At 48.9% G+C, this 20,160-nt stretch overlaps 1 protein-coding gene across 1 annotated transcript in view; it reads right to left on the bottom strand.

The window, feature by feature from the left end:
* The window catches only part of LMTK3 (lemur tyrosine kinase 3), a 31,699-nt gene extending 11,539 nt beyond the window's left edge, over positions 1 to 20,160 (bottom strand). Inside the window, 10 exon segments of the mRNA XM_015414394.1 lie at positions 1,886 to 2,035; positions 5,417 to 5,538; positions 7,611 to 7,695; positions 9,070 to 9,218; positions 10,566 to 10,653; positions 12,802 to 12,920; positions 13,082 to 13,158; positions 14,260 to 14,410; positions 14,790 to 14,923; positions 20,073 to 20,160. Coding sequence (XP_015269880.1) covers positions 1,886 to 2,035; positions 5,417 to 5,538; positions 7,611 to 7,695; positions 9,070 to 9,218; positions 10,566 to 10,653; positions 12,802 to 12,920; positions 13,082 to 13,158; positions 14,260 to 14,410; positions 14,790 to 14,923; positions 20,073 to 20,160 — 1,163 coding nt within the window.

Raw genomic sequence — 20,160 nt, 5'->3', positions numbered from 1 at the left:
TCTTCCGAGGACTGCGCTGAAAGAACTCGTGACTGACCCAAGGTCACACCACCAGCTGCATGTGGAGGAGTGGGGAATCAAACCCGGTTCTCCCAGATTAGATTCTGCACTCCTAGCCACTTCACCCAACTGGCTCTCAACGGATCGGGGAGCTATCCCAGCTGCCAGTGCGGTCCATTCTGGCCCTTCGGCCCCGCTCCTGCCACCCCCAGATGCCGACATTTCCCCCTCCCTTGGAGCAGCCCCAGGCAGGGTGAAGAACCCCCATCCCCTGACAACATCAAGGAGAAGCAGAGGGGAGGCCTTGATTAAGGATAAAGTCCCAACACCTACGTTAGTACCACAGCTGTAACACCAATGCCCCCTCATGGCTGTTTTTTAAGGTGAAATTGCACATCAAGAGACCTAAACCTCAAGGTTTTCTCACAGCTATGAGGCAAGAAGTGACTCGAGCGCACAAAGGGTGGGCTTTGGATACAGTCACGATTCATAATGAAGTGCTGAAACAAGTTAGGGAAGAAATCACAGCGGCCCCTGCTGAAGGTGTATATATCTATGGATTGTACTTGGATGGAGCTGGGTGGGACAGACGAAATAACAAACTCACTGAATCTACAGCAAAGATTCTTTTTACGCTACTGCCGGTTGTGCATATATTTGCAATTAATACGAGATCCCAAACTCTATGTTTGCCCTATTTACAAGAAGCCAAGGAGAACTGATTTGACCTACATCACTGCAATCTACCTAAGGACAACTGTGTCTCCAGATCACTGGATACTGAGAGGAGTGGCCCTTCTGTGTGATGTGAAATAAATCCTCATCCTTATACAACTATAAAAAACTCTTTAAAATATGAGATATTGATCAAAATATAAGTTTGACTTGTTTGCTTCTATTCATTAGCTGTTCTCTTCCTCCTTAAACTACAGTGGTATTATTGCTCTAATAATTCTGCCATGTGCATTAATGCTTTGATAGCCTGCCTTTTGTCAGCTCCATTAAACCTTTCTGTTTAAATGTAAAAAAAGAGGGGGAAAAAGAGAGACCTAATCACAGCCCCCAAATGCCCATGTGCAGTTTAGCTCTCAGAAAGATAAGAATTCTCAGGAAATGGCCTGCCAGACAGAGAACAGGTGGTCAGCATACCAGGAAAGCGGAGGAACAACCTGAAAAAAGTGGGGCAGCCCACAAAACAAGCTGTAACTAAAGAGTTGGCACTTGGAAAGCACAGCAGAAAGGGCATCTCTCTAAGGGTATATCTACACAGCAACGTTATACCAGTCTCGATGTTATGGCTCTCAGAACAGTCCCGCCACCCCCAAGAATCCTGAGAAATGAAGTTCGTTTCTGGGCCTTTGCACAAAGTTACAGTTCCAAAGATTCCACGGGGAGAGGGCATACGTGTTATACCAGTTTAAGTCTAGGCATGCCCTTAGGACATTGATAGCCAAAAGAAATGGAGTCGGGACAGCTGCTGGAAGGACAGTTTGAAAGATAACAAAGCCCAGTGAGAAAATCCACAGACTGCTAGCGTGGCTGAAGCGACCCCAGAAGAACAGGGCGGGGAAAGGCAAAAGAGCTCATTGCAAAGATCTGTCAGAATGACAGCAGAGGCAGAGAGACGGGTGAGTGGTCGGAGAAACAATAGGAGGAACAGAGGGAAGGAACAATGGGAGAACGTTAGGAGAAACCAGGGTGCCGAAAAGAGCAACCTTAATGCAGGGCACACACAACGTCCTGGGAAGAAAAGAGGATCTACAGACTGCCCAGGAGACCATCCCAGATGTCTCCAGTGGAGGAGAATCCAGGAGGACGATATCTCCTCTTCTGGGCTTCACCATCTCTGCCCCACAGAGAGAGTTGTTGGTGTTGCAAGACTCACCAGTAGTCCGAGTAGGGAAGCTTAAGGCGTGGCTTGGCGAGCTTCATCTGCTGCTCTTTGACGACAAAAGTTAACACCTCCTCATCGGAGAGGTGCCGGTACGGCTGGGAGCCAAACTCAAAAAGCTCCCAGATGGTCACCCCCATCGACCTGGCAAGAACACAAGAGAGACAGAGGGAGGGAATCAAAAGTCTAGCCCAGCATAAACTCCACCCCACGGTGTTAAATAGCCCAAAAGAACTTTTTGGTTTTATGGGGGAGAGGTTTTGGAGCCCGACCTATATATCTGCCCATTGAGCCCCACAGGAAATGCATGGCACCCTTTCTTACCAAGATGAAGCACAGGAATCTGTTTTTAGTACTAAAGTGTGAGTCCGGGATTATCTGAATCTGTCTCGGAGTGTTTACAAAGGGCCTTTCCTTGATCACTGATGGACTGCAGCCGATACGCTTAGATTAAGAAAACAGTGATCACTTAATGCTCATTCTACAATACTGTGGCAAGGGTGCCAGACACACACCCCCCCAGTGGGGGCAGGGGTCCCCTGCTTTTGGGCCCCAACTCTCCGCCACTGGCCAGCCAGCTGGCAGGGGGGAATTACCCTCCTAAACAGGGAAGAACACCAAAATTAAACGCGACATGCCTATGTGACCCAGAAGTGACATAGGCATATTGGGATGTCAGGGGGCGACGCTCTGGTTTTTGGGCAAAACTCTATGGGAGAAGCTAATTCTGCTATAGAGTTTTGCCCCAAACCCACAGCATCACCCTCCCCTTCACATCCCCAAAGTGCCTACATCACTTTTGGGTCACGTAGGCATGTCACGTTTGTAAGCATTGTGTTTATTTCCAGCATTCCTCCACACTCCCGGTAAGTTCGCCCTCCATCCCTTGCAGGCAGGTCCAAGGGACCTGGCAACCCCATACTGTTGCTATCGTTTGTTCAAGTATTTTGTACCAAATAGGGTTGCCAACTGTGGGTTCAGAAATCCCTAGACGTTTAGGGATGGAGCTTGGGGAGGGACCTCAGCAAGGTACAACGCCACAGAGTCCACCTCCCAAAGCAGCCACCTTCTCCTGGAGAACTGATTTCTGTAGTCTGGAGATCGGTTGAGGTACAACTGTTTCATGCAAGGAGGGCTGCTTCATCCGTTTTCAGTACCGCATTACGGGGGAAGCCGCTAGATGAAGGGGTTGCGGAGGGGAAAGGGGAGCAGCCGGCAGCCAGCAGCAGGCTCAGGCACACTCTGGTTCTGGCTCCTTCTTTATTGGAAACCACATTCTTCCCCTAACTGTCCAGAAGGTGTTCAGCAGTGGTCCCAATTCCTCAAGCCCAGCTCTGTTGCCTAATGTCTTCCTACAGAACTATACCTAACGGGCGGTTTATGGACTTATTTCATTTACAGTACTTCTTCCCTTGTTGCTTCAGAGCCTGCAAGGCAGCTCAGAAATGCAATGACTGGTTCTATGGCCATCACTCCCAAATACTTTGTTTAATTTGGCATGATTGCAGGATCAATGCTAATGCCAGTGTCTTGCCCAGGCAGGGATCATGCAACAGGAATGCACTAACTACCCTGTTCCAGGTATTTTCCAACCCAGACCTGGCAACCCTAGCAGTGCCATACTGACTGGCTGATTTCGCACTAGAGCTGCCTCGATGTTGCACCGCCGTTTGCCCCGATACTATTGGTCAATTTCACACCCGAAGCCGCGAGGCTGCATTTGACCCGCGGCTTCGCCCGATTTCGTCCGCAGTTTCGTGATCCTCAAAAAACAGGATTACGAAACTGCGGGGGAAATCGGGCGAAGCCGCGAGTCAAAATGCAGCCCCGCAGCTTCGGGTGTGAAATTGACCAATAGTATCGGGGCAAACGGCGACGCAACATCGAGGCAGCTCTAGTGCAAAATCAGCCACTGCAAAGACACCCCCGAACGGCCATAAATCTATGCAGAAGGTACCATAAAATCTGATGATCAAAGGAAGCGAAAGTGACGTGGAGTGTGGAGGCTACCCTAAAACCCGATGATCTAAGGAAGTGAAAGCAGCATGCAATGCAGAGGGGAATTTCTGTTCCAACGTGGACTTCATAAAACAATGGAGGGAAAAAGGGATGCAGAATGAGCCACAGCTCCCCCCAGCGCAATAACAAAGTGGGCACAGATGCCTCTGCACTGCGCAGGAGAGTGTCCCCTGCAGGAGCCTCTGAGGCAGGGCTGTGCGGAAATGGGCGGCAGCATCCGAGCTCAACCCATTTGATGCTGAACTTTCAAAAAATTCAAATATTGAAATCTTAATAGATTATTACACAAGAGAAGATTAAGTATCAAGTTGTCCTGCCCTTTATATACCCTGTTTTCCTTTATGCAAAACCTTAAACCCAAAAGCGTTTACATGATTCTTTTGCACCTACGGTATAAACACCCTTGGAAGGCAGTATGCAAATACTGTAATGGCAATACAGTTATAAGATAAATATGTATTTCTTTCCCTGGAACCTTTGGCACAACCTGTTTTGAGTGAAACAAAACCTGAGCACCTGTAAGTGGAATGGACACCCATTCCTCCCCTGTTCAGGCCCACCTTCACCTCTCTCCCCTTCCTCTGCTCTCTCTGCCAGGTCAGACATGAGACTGTAAACTCCCTGGGGCAAGGACCCCAAGTGATGCACACTTTGATGGTGCTATATTGTCATTAAACGAAGGATGCTGTTTAAAAATTCAAATTAGATTGAAATATTAACTCTGGCAAGCAAATCCAAGCTAGAAGGTGCGAATCTTAACGCCACATTGGCTTCCCCCCTCAGCCCAGCTGCCCAGGTTGTGAGAATTCCAAATGAGGCCCCCATCCACAGGGACCTACCTAGCATTGGTGCCAGCCTCCAGGTGGGCCCTGGAGATCTCCTGGTATTACAATGGAACTCCAGACAACAGAGAGCACTCTCTCTGGATATAAGGTTCCCAACCTCCAGGTGGTGGCTGGCGTTCTCCTGGGGTTAGAACCAATGTTCCCTCTAAGTTGTGGAGTCCTGTGAGCACAAATTCTACTTTCTGAGCTACTGGCATTAAAGCTGTGAGCGAGTGATTTGGCTGCTGCATAAATTAGTCTGCTCTGGAGCCATCCCTTCCTGAGCGAGGACAAAAAATGGGTGAGCCGGACGCTAAAAAAACTGTGAGCTAGCTCACACTAACTCAGCTTAGAGGGAACACTGGTTAGAACTGATCGCTGGGTGACAGGGATCAGTTCCCCTGGAGAAAATGGTCGCTTTGGAGGTGGACTGTATGGCGCTATACCCACTGAAGTCCCTCCCCTCCCCCAACCCTGCCCTCCCTAGCCCCCCCCAAAAAAATCTCCACGAATTTCCCAACTTGGCGTTGGCAACCCTATCTGGACAAAATGGCTGCCATGGAAGATGGACTGTGTGGCACTGTACCCTGCTGAGGTCCCTCCCCAAGCCCCGCCCTCTCCAGGCTCCACCCCCCAAATCTCCAGACACTCCCCAACCTAGCGCTGGGAACCCTAGACCTACCAGACGTTGCTCTCCTTGGTCTGATCCACCACAATGAGGTTGCCGTGCATCTCGTCCAGCAACTCTGGGGCGACCCAGCGCAGGGGGATCCAGAGCCGGTCAGGGGTGATATAATAGTCTTCCTGCAAAACAAAAATAAGAATCGATGCTGGAGCAGAGCTGAAGTCGACGTCCTCCTGCGGAGTGATGCCGTACGTGCTACCTGCTGTGATCCCAGGCTGGTACAGAGGCGGCGGCGGGGGGGTGTTTCGCTCTTTGCCTCACTGCGACCGTCAAGACCGGAGACAGCCAGAATTACCTCTGGCATCAGCACAGCTCACAATCTAGTGGCACCGTAAAGATCAACACCCTGATGGTGAAATAAATCTTCATTTACCGGCGCTCACTCTGCCAGGTGCCACGTCTGATGAACGTCAGCTCGTATCTGACAAATTGAGTTCTGGCGTAGGAATGTTTATTCCACCCTAAATGTGTTTGTCTTTAAGGCATCAGCAGACTCTTTTTATTGATTTTGCGGCAATGCAGGTACCCCTGTGGAATTCATCACTGGCGTTGGTGAGGGAAGCGGTGTTGTTCTCCACCTGGTCCCCTGATTGGTCAAGGGGACCGCGGCTTCCAAGGAGGTATGGCTCAGTGGCTGCCCCTCCTCCAACCAGAGGCACTTTCAGAGGGCACTGCCTGAGGGAAACACCAGCCTGGCCCTCCGGCATTGAGAAGCACAGAGCAAGGAAATCTGCTGGTTCATTTTGGGATGGATAATCTACATGTGGTAGACACACACACACACAACCCCACACACACACACTGGGACTGAACATCATTCAGTTCAAACTTGCTTGTACGCTACCTAACTGTGCAGCCCTGTGTAGAGTTACACCAGTCTGTACCCATTTTTACTTCAGTTTAAGGCTAAGCACTTCTATTTATTTTATTTACGTCAATTTTTCTCGATGGGACTGAAAGTGGATTACATGGAATAGGTCAATACGGACAATAACACAGGACATCCAGCAGACATGGAAAGGTGGAATGTGCCAAGTAGAGTGTTCCCTGGTCAGGAACTCAGAATCTAGAGATTTTTTTTAAAACGATATTTTTCTTTCCTATACAAATTTTCCCCCTCACAATAGGTAAAGGTAAAGGTTCCCTTGCTCGAAAGCCAGTCGAATCCGACTCTAGGGTTGCGGTGCTCATCTCCGTTTCAAAGCCGAAGAGCCAGCGCTGTCCGAAGACGTTTCCGTGGTCACGTGGCCGGCATGACTAAACACCAAGGTGCACAGAACGCTGTTACCTTCCCACCGAAGTGGTACCTATTTATCTACTTGCAATTTCTTGCTTTCAAACTGCTAGGTTGGCAGGAGCTGGAACTAGAGACGGGAGCTCACTCCGTCATGCGGCACACTCAGGTCTCGAACTGCTGAACTACCAACCTTCCACAGCCTGCAGTTCAGCGTCTTAACCACTTGAGCCACCGTAGCTCAAAATACAATTTTTTCCCCTCACAATACAAACAGCTAAATAAGGGTGTGATTCTTACTGGGGAAATGGCATCAGGGAAGGAATAAATACTCAACCACCTCCCCTTGCAACCCTTTCCCTCATGGCTACAGCTTAATAAAAACAAAACAAAACATCAAGACATTCATAGTGCAAACCTAAGCAGGTCTACTCAGAAGTCATAACCATTTTATTCAGTGGGGCTTAGTCCCCAGAAGTGCTCTTAGGAGTGCAGTCTCACTGACAGCTCTCTGGCGTAACATATAATTCAGCCTTAGTACTCACGGTTGTGAGCACTGCTTGAACATGCCCAGCCAGGGTCTGGAGACATTTCAGGAGACAGGCAGGCAACATGTACACCATTGGTACTAAATAGTCTAGTGATGCGGGTGTGACTTCAAAGCCCTGCACAGTTTCCTGTCCACACATACACACACCTTACCTACAATGCACCTGTTCCCAGTATTTGTCCTCTGGCCTGTCCAATCATTTCAACCTTGCTAAACAATTCTAGATACTTTGACGTGCTTTCATCTTGGAAGCAGAATAAACCAGCAAATGTAGGCCATTTGGTCGCGGCGATCACAGTGCGTAAGCGCTACTTGTACCGAAGTTGGCTCACGCAGTCCAGCTTCCTGAAGCTCCTACGAAAACCACCCAGAACTGCCTAGCTGGAACAGCCAGCCCACCCCCTCACCTTGTAGTTGTTGTGTGAGAGGCCGTAGTCACCAACCCGCACTGTGAGGTCTGAGGTCAGCAAGCAGTTCCGAAGCGCCAGATCACTGCAGAGGGACAAAAATCCCCCCCATAAGTGATACTTGGAGACATTTAACATGGGCAGAAGGGGAAATGGAGGACAGGCCCTCTCTTGTACACACTTTCCTTGTTTGAAATAACAACAACACTTCAATGAACAAGGAACAACAGAGAAAACATTCTCTTCCCCTGGAGAACTGAGAATCAGTTTTGGAATTACACCTCCCTACCAATGTTCCCTCTAAGCTGTGGGCTCTTGTGAACAAAAATTCCACTTTGTGAGCTTCTGGCATTAAAGTTGTGAGCGAGCAATTTGGCTACTGCATAAATTAGTCTGCTCCGGAGCCCTCCTTCCTGAGCTGAGACAAAAATGTGTGAGCCGGAGGTTAAAAAACTGTGAGCTAGCTCACACTAACTCAGCTTAGAGGGAACACTGCTCCCTACTACTTGAGAGACTCTAGTCAGACATCCCTCTTCAAGGGGATGGGGCCGTGGCTCAGTGGTACAGCATCTGCTTGGCATCCAGAAGGCCCCAGGTTCAATCCCCAGCATCTCCAGTGAAAGGATCAGGTAGTAGGTGATGTAAAAGACCTCCACCTGAGACCCTGGAGAGTGGCTGCCTCTCTAAGGAGACGATAATGACATTGGTGGACTGATGGTCTGATTAGGTATAGGGCAGTTTCATGTGTTCAGCTTCTGTTACCTGTTCATACCACAAGCTATGACCAATTTAGCTTAGTCTGCCTGTCAGAGAACCAAGGCGTCATATTCTAAGCCATCATGATCATGATTTCTTCCTGGGGATGCCAGGAATTCTGGAGGGGCTGTGGCTCAGTGGAAAAGCCTCTGCTTTGCAGGCAGAAGGTCCCAGGTCCAACCCCCGGCATCTCCAGTTAAAAGGACCAGGGAGTTGATAATGTGAAAGATCTCTACCTGAAACCTTGGAGAACTGCTCCTGGTCTGAGCAGATGATGCTGATCTTGATGAATGGTCTGATTTAGTATAAGGCAGCTTCATGTGTGCGGAAGTGGTGGCGGCTACAAGCATGGATGGCTTCAAAAGGGAATTAGATAAGCATATGGAGCAGAGGTCCATCAGTGGCTATTAGCCACAAGGTATAGATAGGGACTCTGGGGCAGGTGATGCTCTGTCTTCTTGGTGCTTGGGGGGGTCAACAGTGGGAGGGCTTCTAATGTCCTGGCCCCACTGGTGGACCTCCTGATGGCACTAGTATTTCTGGCCACCGTGTGATACAGAGTGTTGGACTTGATGGGCCTTTGGCCTGATCCAACATTGGCGTCTTTTATGTTCTTATGTTCTTATGATCCTAAATCCTCATGAGCTTCCAGACTTTCTTCCTAAAGAACCCAAGAGACTTGCTTTCCAGCCTCCGTCCCTACCTGTGGATGTAGTTGTTTTTATGCAGGTGCAGCACTCCTAGCGTGATCTCATAGGCCATGCGCTGTAGTGTGCTGAGGTCACGGGTGAGCAGGTCAGGGGTCATCCCATCTGCTTTGCGCTGGGCTCGAAGGTAGCGTTTCAGATCTCCCTGGAGGGGCAAGGGGGTGGAGGAATTGGAAGAAGCTAGCAAAACTAATGCAAAGCTGCCAGATCATTCAAAAATTTAGCATGTTATGGTTTCTACACAGCACAATAACAGTGATAACAGGAGGAGGAGGAGGAATTGGATTTATACCCCACCCTTCACTTGGAGTCTCAGAGCGGCTTACAATCTCCTTTCCCTTCCCCTCCCCACAACAGACACCCTGTGAGGGAGGTGGGGCTGAGAGAACTCTGACAGAAACTTCTCTTTCAAGGACAGCTCTGACAGAACTGTGGCTTGCCCAAGGTCATCCAGCAGCTGCAAGTGGAGGCGTGGGGAATCAAACCCGGTTCTCCCAGATTAGAGTCCACACACTTAACCACTACACCAAACTGGCCCTGCAGTTAAATAATTCTCCTTCATAGCAAAGGGAGTGGGCTGCACCAACCAATAAAGCAGCACAAGGGGGTAATACAAGGAGAAGAGTACGACTTTGGCATACCTGGAGTGCCCAGGTGGGTGAAAAAATATGGTATTTTAAAGGGGAAAACACAAAAATGAGAGTACCAATGGTTATGCCTTCGTAATGCCCTGGTCAAAACTTCCCCCAAACTCTGCTATATAGAATAGTCCATACACACATGCGCACACACAGTACTTCAGAGTTCACAGTTGACTGCCCCAGCCTCCAACAATCTCATGCTATAATACCATGGATTGCGGGGTGGGGTGGGGGATATTATTCCAGTACCCCTCTCCAAAGTTCCTGATAGCCCCTAATTTGAAATAAATGTAATCAACCAATTCTAGAAGCTTGGCAATGAAACCCTGGATGATGTTTTCTCCTTGTACTCAAGGATTCTCCTTCATGGGACCGCACACCTGGCCATGTCCAAACAGTCTTGTGAACTGGCTCCCCTCCCCAAATATTTCAGGCTCTGAAGCTGCCGATAATCTCACCTAAAGGAAGGTTTAGAGCTTCCTCCTTGGGCAAACCATCCAAGGACCGTTGGGGAACATAAACTGCAAGGGGGAAAAGATCCCCAGTCCCCACTCGGAGGCTGGCTGCCCTGCCCCTTTCCTATGCCGTGGCACTGATCCAAATTGCCCACTACCTGCTGCTTTTGAAGAACAGTAATGACACTGGAGATCCAGTGACTGATAGCCAACATCTTGTACAGCTGAGCCGTAAGGTGTCAAGTAGCCACCTGCAAAGCTGATGTCTGAGTGAGGGACAGAGGCTACGGGACGATATAATTTCCCAAAACAAATCTGAAACCAAAGAACTGGATTGAGATAGGTTTTCCCAGCTCAAATTCATTTGGGCTTTTGTTTGTTTGTTTGTTTACTCACCAGTTGACAGAATTCCATGATAAGCAGGAAGGGGATGGTCTCCGTACACAGGCCAAGGCATTGCAGGATGTTTGGGTGTTGGAGGCTTCTTGAAGGCAAGGGACAGACGGACAGAGGGTTGGAAAGTGCAGAAAAGAAGAAGAAAAAAAGGCTTGTTACGTCTTCATTTCAAGTTGGTTTGTGTCACTCTCAGCCACTTCCCTTCTTCCTGGCAAACGGGGGTTACCTTTTAGGACTTGTGTCTTTGTACGATCACCCACAGTACACCCTAACTTTATTTCTTCCTTGTACAAAGATTCTTGTAGGCCTCTACCACATGTTACAGATTAGAGCAACAGCTCTGTTTTCCCACCCTTTTCTTTTACAATATAAATCTTGGATGGATAAATGGACCCAGCACTTCAGCTGGGTTACGGCTGCCAACTACAAGTTGGGAGATTCCTGGATATATTGAGATAGACCCTGGAGCGGATTGGGTTAGGGGCAAGAATGGACCTCAGCAGAGTATAATTTCACAGAGTCCATCCTCCAAAGCAGACATTTTTATCCAGGGGAACTGATCTCTGTCATCTGGAGAGGAGTTTTAATTCTGGGAGATCTCCAGGCCTCACCTAGAGGTTGGGAACCCTATGGTGAATATGCAACCAGTGAAAAAGGAAATAGGTAAAGGTAAAGGTTTCCCTTCCTTGAAAGCCTGTTGAAACCGACTCTAGGGGGCAGTGCTCATCTCCATTTCCAAGCCGAAGAGCCAGCACTGTCTGGAGACTTCTCTGTGGCCATGTGGCCAGCATGACTAAACACCGAGGCACTCGGAATGCTGTCACCTTCCCACCAAAGTGGTACCTATTTATCTACCTGCAATTTCTTGCTTTTGAACTGTTAGGTTGGCAGGAGCTGGGGCCAGAGATGGGAGCTCACTCCGTCACGCGGCACTAGGGTCTCGAACTGCTGAACTACAGACCTTCCAGTCTGCAGCTCAGTGTCTTAACCTCTGAGCTACCATGGCCCTGACAAAAGGAAATACTGATAAATAAAATGAAAGTTTTGCAAAATTGCTGGGGCCCGAGTGAGGGGAGAGAAGTTACTCTGCCTGCTGCTTCTCCTCTCTCCCTCTCTCTTTAAATATCGTTGCGAAAGAAATCAGTTTTTCTGCCGGCAAAACAGACACAATCTTAGTACCCAGCCATAGCATAATAAATGTTAAACAGTATTTGTTCCTTTGTTTGTTTTTAAAAAGGAGTCTTGTGGTAATTTAAAGACTAACTAGGCTTGCCAAGTCCCTAGGGTTGCCAAATCTGGTTTGGAAAATACCTGGAGACTTTGGGGGTGGAGCCAGGAGAGGGCGGGGTTAGGGGGCGGGGACACCCCCGCCCCAGAGGCCCGTTCCCCGCCGCGGGCAGATCGGGCCCCGGGGGGAGCCCCACCCCAACGTGCGCGTCACCCTGAAGTGGCGCGGGCACACCGGGCATGCTGGGGGCGGGGCCACGGTCATCCGAGGGAAAACTCTATGGTCGTGGCCCCGCCCCCAGCGCGCTCCATACACCAGCCGGGAGTCCCCCGCTGTGGAGCAACACATGACTTGGCAACCCTAAGACTAACAGATTCAGGTGGGGTAGCCGTGTTGGTCTGAACAAAGTTTGAGTCCAGTGGCACCTTTAAGACTCACAAAGTTTTATTCAGGGTGTAAGCTTTCATGTACAAGCACACTTCCTCAGATACAGACAAACAGTTTGAGTTTGACATAAACATGTATGGGCTTCAGGCTGTACTCCCTCAGCTGCCAGAAGCATGTCATCAGTGGTTCAAGGATGCAGTGGCCTCTCATTAATTCTTAAGGTGCCACAAGACTCTGTTCTATCTGTGCTGCAGCAAACTAAAATAGTTACCCTTCTGGAATTTGTTGCAGTGAAATCAGGGCCTTCTTTCTGGGGGAACATGCCGGAATGGGGTTCCAGAATCTCTTCAACAAAATTATTTTTAAAATGTTTAAGGTTCATGAGTTTTCAGTATGGGGACTGAAAACTTCCATTTCTGTCTTGAGAGTTCTGGCACCTCTTTTTCAAAAAAAGGAAGAAAAGAAAGCCCTGGAAAAGATCATGTGTGCTTGAAGATTATGATACAGAAGAGGAAGCTATAAGGAAAACTATCAATTATTCAGAGAGGCCTCCTTTGCCACCACGTCTGAGGTGGGGGCAGATGTTCATGCTTTCTCATTTCCATTTCTCCCACTCCTTACCGATATGGCTGGGCCTCTGACAAGAATTTCCTCTGTTCCAGCGGCCCAGCGCTCACCCGTAATTCTTTCACCACCACCTGTGCGGGAGTGAAATCCGAGAATATTTCACCCAGAATAACCTGTGAAACAGAAGGAGATCGTAAGAATATGATGTGGGCTTTCCATATTCCCCTACTTTGCTCAGAGCCAATCAGGTTTTGGATAAATCCAACTCTGGTGGGCAGAGAGAAAAATCTGGATGCCCATCCTTCAGCTCGTCACACAAGAAGCTCTCCCTCACCTTTCCAAACCAGCCATTCCCAATCTCCTGCAGATAACTGAGGTGTTGTCTGCTGAGTCCCAGGTGCTTCACCAGATCTGAAAGCATGAGAGAAGTTTTCCAGTTCAGGATCGCTAAGGACATGAAACATGGCCCAGAGGCCTCCCTACCATGTCCATTATGACTCCAGGCCAGCCCCAAGCCCAAAAGCTACTGGAGAAAATGGTGCGGTGAAATAAGCGAGAAACCAAGGCTGCTTCTACACAGAGGTGTGAAAAGGTGTCCTTTCTGTGGAAGAAGCAGCAAATAGAGGCCCACCGTTACCTGCTCCCTTCCCTTTGTCATGCTGAAGTAGAGGCAAGGAGGCAAAGACAATCTCCTACCAGATATCTGCCCCACAACCCCACTTTCCCCCTGCACAGCTCAGCCACAAAAAGAAAATAGTCTGTTAAAGGGCTGAAAGGAGAAGAAGAAATGTGGAGTTTAGCTATACCATTTTGAAGGTAGAACTTAGTTTCCCACCTTGCAAGACTGGCTACAGTCAGAGATTTCACACCAATATCCCATGTGAAACCAAGAACCTGACTATTCACCCCAATTAATAACCTAGAACCCCATTTCTAGAGCTCCTTATGACCACTGGCTACTTTATGCTTTCCAAGGGCCCATGAGGGAAATCTTCATCACTCACTAACAAAGTTTCCTCAGCTAGGACGCAAAGGCTAGAGGAGAAGAGGAAACAGGAGAGGAGGGTGCAGGGTTGCCATCTCTGGCTTGGGAAATTCCTGGAGATTGGGCCTGGGAGGGGAGGGTTTGGGGAGGGGAGAGATTTCAACAGAGTATAATAGCATAGAATCCATCATCCAAGGGAGCCATTTTCTCCAGGGGAACTGATCACTTTAGTCTGGTGGTCAGTTGTAATTCTGAGAGATCTCCAGGCCCCACCTGGAGGTTAGCAAGGCCAAGGATGAGTCATGCTAGGCACACAATAGGAAAGGAACAGCATGAAGGAGAAACTGAGGCTGCCCTATCAGGAAGGAAAACACACAGGATGAAAAGCTGTGACAAGCAGAGGAGGGCAAGAAAGAATCCTGTCAGGCAGAAGCTCGGGGTGAAGCAAGGCAGGGTGTGCAGAACAAGATAAGGAAAGACAAAAATACTGACGCCCCCCCCCCCCACACACACACAAGAAATCTTACCAGTCTTGGGCATCTGTTGGTTGGAAGATGGGAGTGAGACCTCAGAGAGAGGCAAAATATAGACATCTGGGATAGACTGGGAGGAGGAGGTCTCCTCAGCTGGTGGTGTGTACTCTCCAGAATATTCCTCTCCATCAGGGTTCTCAAATTCCTACCAAGCGGACAGAACGTGGTTGTAAGGATGTCACAAAAAGTAGGGTCTGAGGCCATAAGGGAGACTGAGGTCACGTTCACACATGGCTGGATGTATGTTTATACTACATACAGCCTACCCTGCCATTTGAGGGCTCAACGCTTCCCAATTACTTTGCTCAGGTTGAGCGTGGGATCCTGAGGCTAGCCACAAGCTTTGGAATAATACCTTCCAGAATGCCAGGGAGTACAGTTCCACTTAGTAAACAAAAATGCAACTCATTATTCCTTTTATTAGCCAGCATCAAACAAAACAAAAAGGAACCACCTTCCCGAGGCCACCTCAGAAAATATATAATTCCCACCCACCCCTGTCATCCCAGGCCAGCATGGCTTACCTTGAAGCCCACATCACCACGCTTACAGCACAGGCAGGTGAGGAGGAGGAAGATAAATGCCAGCAAGCCTGAGCAGGAGATCAAGACCACAGCGTACGGAGGGGCCAGGGGACTCCGGCCCTGAGATAAACCATCTGGGAAAAGCCAAGAGACAGAAGAAGAGTGGGAATTCTTCAGAAACAACAGTTACCTGTGAGATCCTTCAACCTGGTCACAATACAGCAGGCATTAAGGGGTGGAAGGCAGATTTGGGGGGCATGCATCCTTAAATCCCAAGATGTACAAAGGCCTTGGAAATTTCAACACATATGCACTGTTCAGTCCAGATGCCAGTCCTGAACCACTCTTTGTTCCAGCTTTTCTGATTTCTAATCCCAGTTTGGTGGCCCTGATTGGGTAGAAAGGCAGGATGTAAGTGTTATAAACAAAATATAAATAAACCTTCCTCCACCCTTCTGTTTGTGGGTCACATTCTTCTCTATGTACTTTCAGCCAAGGCTGCCTATACTATCTGTGACATCAGAGCAGCTAAGCCAATGGCACAAATCCATCCATCTAATCATCCTGACAAACATTTCTCCCTCTCTCCTGCTCCACAAACACCTTCTGTCTTTAACACCCACTTACCTATAGCCTCCTCCACACACATTCCTTTCTTCCCATTTAATTCATCCATCTACAGTTGAACATTTTTCTTTCACCCCATTTTAAAATCCTGTATCTGTCCCACACACCACCCTCATCCAATATCGCAGCATCTTAAAAACTAACATGTTTTTATTCTAACATAAACTTTCATGGTCCACTTGACCTGATGCAAGAACTGATTGATATGTTTCCCCAAAAGACATCCATGGACCTGTAGTTTGGTAAAAGCACTGTGAATTCTACTTGCTCCATCCACCCCTACAATTCCCAGAGTCCTATAGGAACAGGGAATGACTGTTGAAACAGTTTAAGTCTGTAAGTCACAAATTCTGTTTGTCTCAGACTCTGGGGTGTCACTTGGCAACCTCTCTAAGAACCAGTAAAAGGTAAAGGTAAAGGTTCCCTTGCTCGAAAGCCAGTCGAGTCCGACTCTAGGGTTGCAGTGCTCATCTCCGTTTCAAAGGAGAAGAGCCAGCGCTGTCCGAAGACATTTCCATGGTCATGTGGCCGGCATGACTAAACACCAAAGCGCACGGAACGCTGACCTGATGTTAAATCTCCCTCTTTGGGATTATTTTTGGGGTGATTCCAATGGAGGAATGCTACATGGGGAAAAAGTAATGCCAGAAACTGAAATCTCCTTAGATTTTCCAGGAAAGATCTATGAGGAAATTCTTTAGTGGGTCTCGCGATCAGATCTTTCCTGGAAACTCATATGGATTTTTAGTTCCAGTGGTATGCCTCCACGCAGGTAATGTTAAAAAAAAATGTGAACAGAAGAAGATGAGCAGGTCACCCAGGGGCCAAAACAGACACGGTGAAGAAGATATTCAGCTTTATGCTGGCAATAACAGATGTGCAGGACCCCCATTTAGACTGGGGCCACACAAAAGGGAGAAGGGATTTAACCCTCCGATCCCTGCCCAGTTTCATTAATCGCTACTCCCTGTTAAATTATTAGTACTTTAAAGGGGGGGAAGACTAGGGTTGCCAGGTCTGGGTTGGAAAATACCTGGAGACTTTGGGGGTGGAGCCAGGAGAGGGTGGGGCTTGGGGAGGGGAGGGGCCTCAGCATGGTACAATGTCATATAGTGGATCCTTCAAAGGAGCCATTTTCTCCAGGCGAGCTGATCTGTGTCAGTTGGAGATCAGTTGTAAATGCGGGAGATCCCCAGGCCCCACCTGGAGGCTGGCAACCCTAGAAAAGACTTGAAAAATTGTTTCCATAAGAAAACCCATGTGGGACTCCCCCTGGCCTCCGAGAAGGAATGGGGGGGGGTAGGGTTGCCAGCAGGGCTTTCCCCCCTCTTTTTTTCTTTTGGAAGAGTGGTGCCAGAACCCTCAAGAGGGAAATGACGTTTTCAGTCTGTGTACTGAAAACTCATGAACTTTTAAACATTTTTAAAAGAATTTTGCCGAAGAGGTTCCGGAACTCCATTCCAGCACGTTCCTCCAGAAACAAAGCCATGGGAGCCAGATCCAGGTTGAGGAATTCCTGGATATTTGGGAATGGCGCCTGGGGGACTCAGGGACCTCAATGGGGGGTACAATGCCAATGGATTTCACCCTCCAAAGCATCCATTTTTTTCCAGGAGAACTGATCTCTGTAGTCTAGAGAGGAACTGTGATTCCAGGGGATCCCCAGGTCCCACTTGGAGGCTGGTATCCCTAAAAACCCTGCTCCCCTTCCTGGGCAAGCATTGTCCTAACTGGAGTAGCACAACCTTATCATTTATATCTAAAACACAAAGAGTGTCGATATCTTTTGGTCACATAAGATCATACAAAGAGCCCAGCTGGATCAGACCAGTGGTCCATCTAGTCCAGTATCCCATCTCACACAGTGGCCAAACCAGTTCCTCTCGACGGCCAACAACAGGGCATAGAGGCCGAGGCCTTCCCCTGATGTTGCCTCCTGGCTCATGGGATTCAGAGGATTAGTGCCTCTGAATGTAGAGGTTCAGTCACCATGGCTAGTAGCCACATCTTTTTTGACCCAAAGAGAGGCTTGGGGAAATAGTCCATGGGAGCCAGTAGACTGTTCGCTAGGGAAGAAGAGGAAAGGGCCACCCCAGTTCTGTCACACAATTCTGCTTTCTCCCCTTGGACACCATAACCTCAGCTTCTTCTGACAAGCCAAGTGGCCCCAATTAGCACACCCACTGGAACGTTTGCAAGACTGCCTCCTCTCCCTGACATCAGAGCAGGTAAGCCAATAGCAGACAGAAATCTGTGGAGTCTCTGCATGCCTAGTAGGGTTGCCACCCTCCAGGTGGGACCTGGGGATCCCCTGGAATTACAGCTGATGTCCAGACTACAGAGATCAGCTCCCCTGGAGAAAAAGCAAGTTTTGGAGGTTGGGCTTTATGGCTAGGGTTGCCAGGTCCCCTTTGGCCACCGGCAGGGGATGGACGGGTAGAGTTGCCAGCTCCAGGTTTGGGGACTCCTGGAGATTTGGGGATGGAGCCTGGAGAGTACAGGAACCTCAGTGAGGTACAATACCATAGAGTCCACCCTCCAAATCAGCCATTTCTTCCAAGGGAACTGGTCTTTGTAGTTTGGAGATGAGCTGTAATTCCGGGGGATCCCCAGGTCCCAATTGGAGGCTGGCATCTCTGTTTATGGCACTGTAGCCCACTTGGGTCCCTCTCCTCCCCAGGCACCATCCCCAAATCACCACAAGTTTCCCAGTCTGGATCTGGCAACCTTAACCCCCCCCCAATCCCCCACCGGTGGCCAGAGGGGACCTGGCAACCCTACAGCAGGCCACACGTTGACACTGGATCAAATAAGCCAAGGCCAGACCATAGACTCACGTTAACACAGAGAGAAAAGGGAACGAAAGAAGAAAAAACATTTTCGAAGGACTGCATGTAATGGAGATCAAGAGACAAACGAGATAGCTTTGATCATATTTTCGGGGATAACTTTCCAGCTGTGCAAACATTTGGGATAACGACCGTGGGTCCTGAAGCCTCCAGCTAACAATGAAAAAGATTCATAAGCTACTTTGTCCAAAATTGGTTTGCCCTGGTTTAATTCAATGGAGACGGGGATGAGACAGGCTTTGTGACATATTTGGCAGTTGGCAGTTCTCCTAATCCAAGGATGCTGGGAGGAACCGGCATTTGTGATTATTTACACAGCTTTTTCAAAAAGCAAAGGGATTCCCAGTCCTCGACTCATGCACACAAGCACACAGCTAAGACTTAGTGGTTAGACCTTTCTTGTCCCCATTTTACAGATGGAAAACGAGGCCTCAAAAGAACATAAGAACATAACAGATGCCAATGTTGGATCAGGCCAAAGGCCCATCCAGTCCAACACTCTGTGTCACACAGTGGCCAGAAATACCACTGCTATCAGGAGGTCCACCAGTGGGGCCAGGACATTAGAAGCCCTCCCACTGTTGACCCCCACCCCCAAGCACCAAGAAGACAGAGCATCACTTGCCCCAGAGCCCCTATCTATACCTTGTGGCTAATAGCCACTGATGGACCTCTGCTCCATATGCTTATCTAATTCCCTTTTGAAGCTGTCCATGCTTGTAGCCGCCACTACTTCCTGTGGCAGTGAATTCCAAGTGTTAATCACTCTTCTTCAAAGATGCTGCTTAGCACAACTGCCCAGGAAGTGCAAAGTGAAGCGAGATTCGAACTCACATTTTTCAGTGCTGTGTCTCGCAGATGAGGTCATGTCACTTTCTTTTACTTGTTTGTTCCCATCAACATGTATACATGCATCCCCACTCATATGCATGCTAACATCTACTTTTCTCTGCACGCGCACAGAGACATATACATGCTCATACCTTCGTTCTTATTTTGGCCCAGCTCCCCCCCCCTCCCCCCCACCCACTTTCCCCCCACCCACCCCATTAAGCCACTCTCTTCTCCACCTCACACACTGGCCTCAAGCCTTTCACAAGGCCATATAATACCCTCTAAAACATACCCACAAAATTCTCCCACCAAGCCTTCTGCAAAGGCATATCAAACTTGAGTCATGCCACTCTCCACAGATGGCTGTCAGACTAAACACGGTTTCATACTATATTCTGGATGCCACCGACCTCCCCCACGCCCACCTCACACACACGCGCACATACATGCACACCTGGCTTTCTTCAGACACAAACACTAACTCCATAGATCTGCGTTCATGTGCTAATTGTAGACTGTACCATGTACAGAAATACCTCCCCAAACTTCTATTTTTGGTTTCCCCTTTGGCTTTCAGGATTCCCCAGTTCCTAACCCCGCAGAGGGAATAGTCATAACCCCCCCCCCCCAACCCATCAACCTGCAACCCTGGCTGCTGGCTCACACATCTGACGAAAGCCAGCAATGATTAATTTGCTCTGTACAGGAATCCCAGCCCTCCCTTGAGAAGGGAATTTATAGCCCAGATGCTGTCACTAATGTCTTGTCTGGAAAGAAACCCCCACCCCACCCTCAGGTCTACCACCGTACCCACCATGAACATAAAAGTGATGGAAGGTGTCAGGTTTGGGCAGGTAACCCACACATATACAAACAGGTGGTCACAGATGGAGGCGAGGTTGGCGGATGAGAGAAGGCAGAGTGATGGTTGTCCACGGGCAGACGGGAGACCACGCAACCTGCCAAGACTCACCGTTTTCCGAAGGCGCTGCCAAAGCTTTCTCTGGGTTGAAATACGACATGGACGCAGCCAGAAGAAGGAAGGGGCCTGGTCTTAGCAT

The sequence above is a fragment of the Gekko japonicus genome, unplaced genomic scaffold (genome assembly GCF_001447785.1).
Source record: "Gekko japonicus isolate JY-2015 unplaced genomic scaffold, Gekko_japonicus_V1.1 scaffold243, whole genome shotgun sequence".
Classification (NCBI taxonomy): domain Eukaryota; kingdom Metazoa; phylum Chordata; class Lepidosauria; order Squamata; family Gekkonidae; genus Gekko; species Gekko japonicus.
This window is presented reverse-complemented; position numbering and strand designations above follow the sequence as displayed.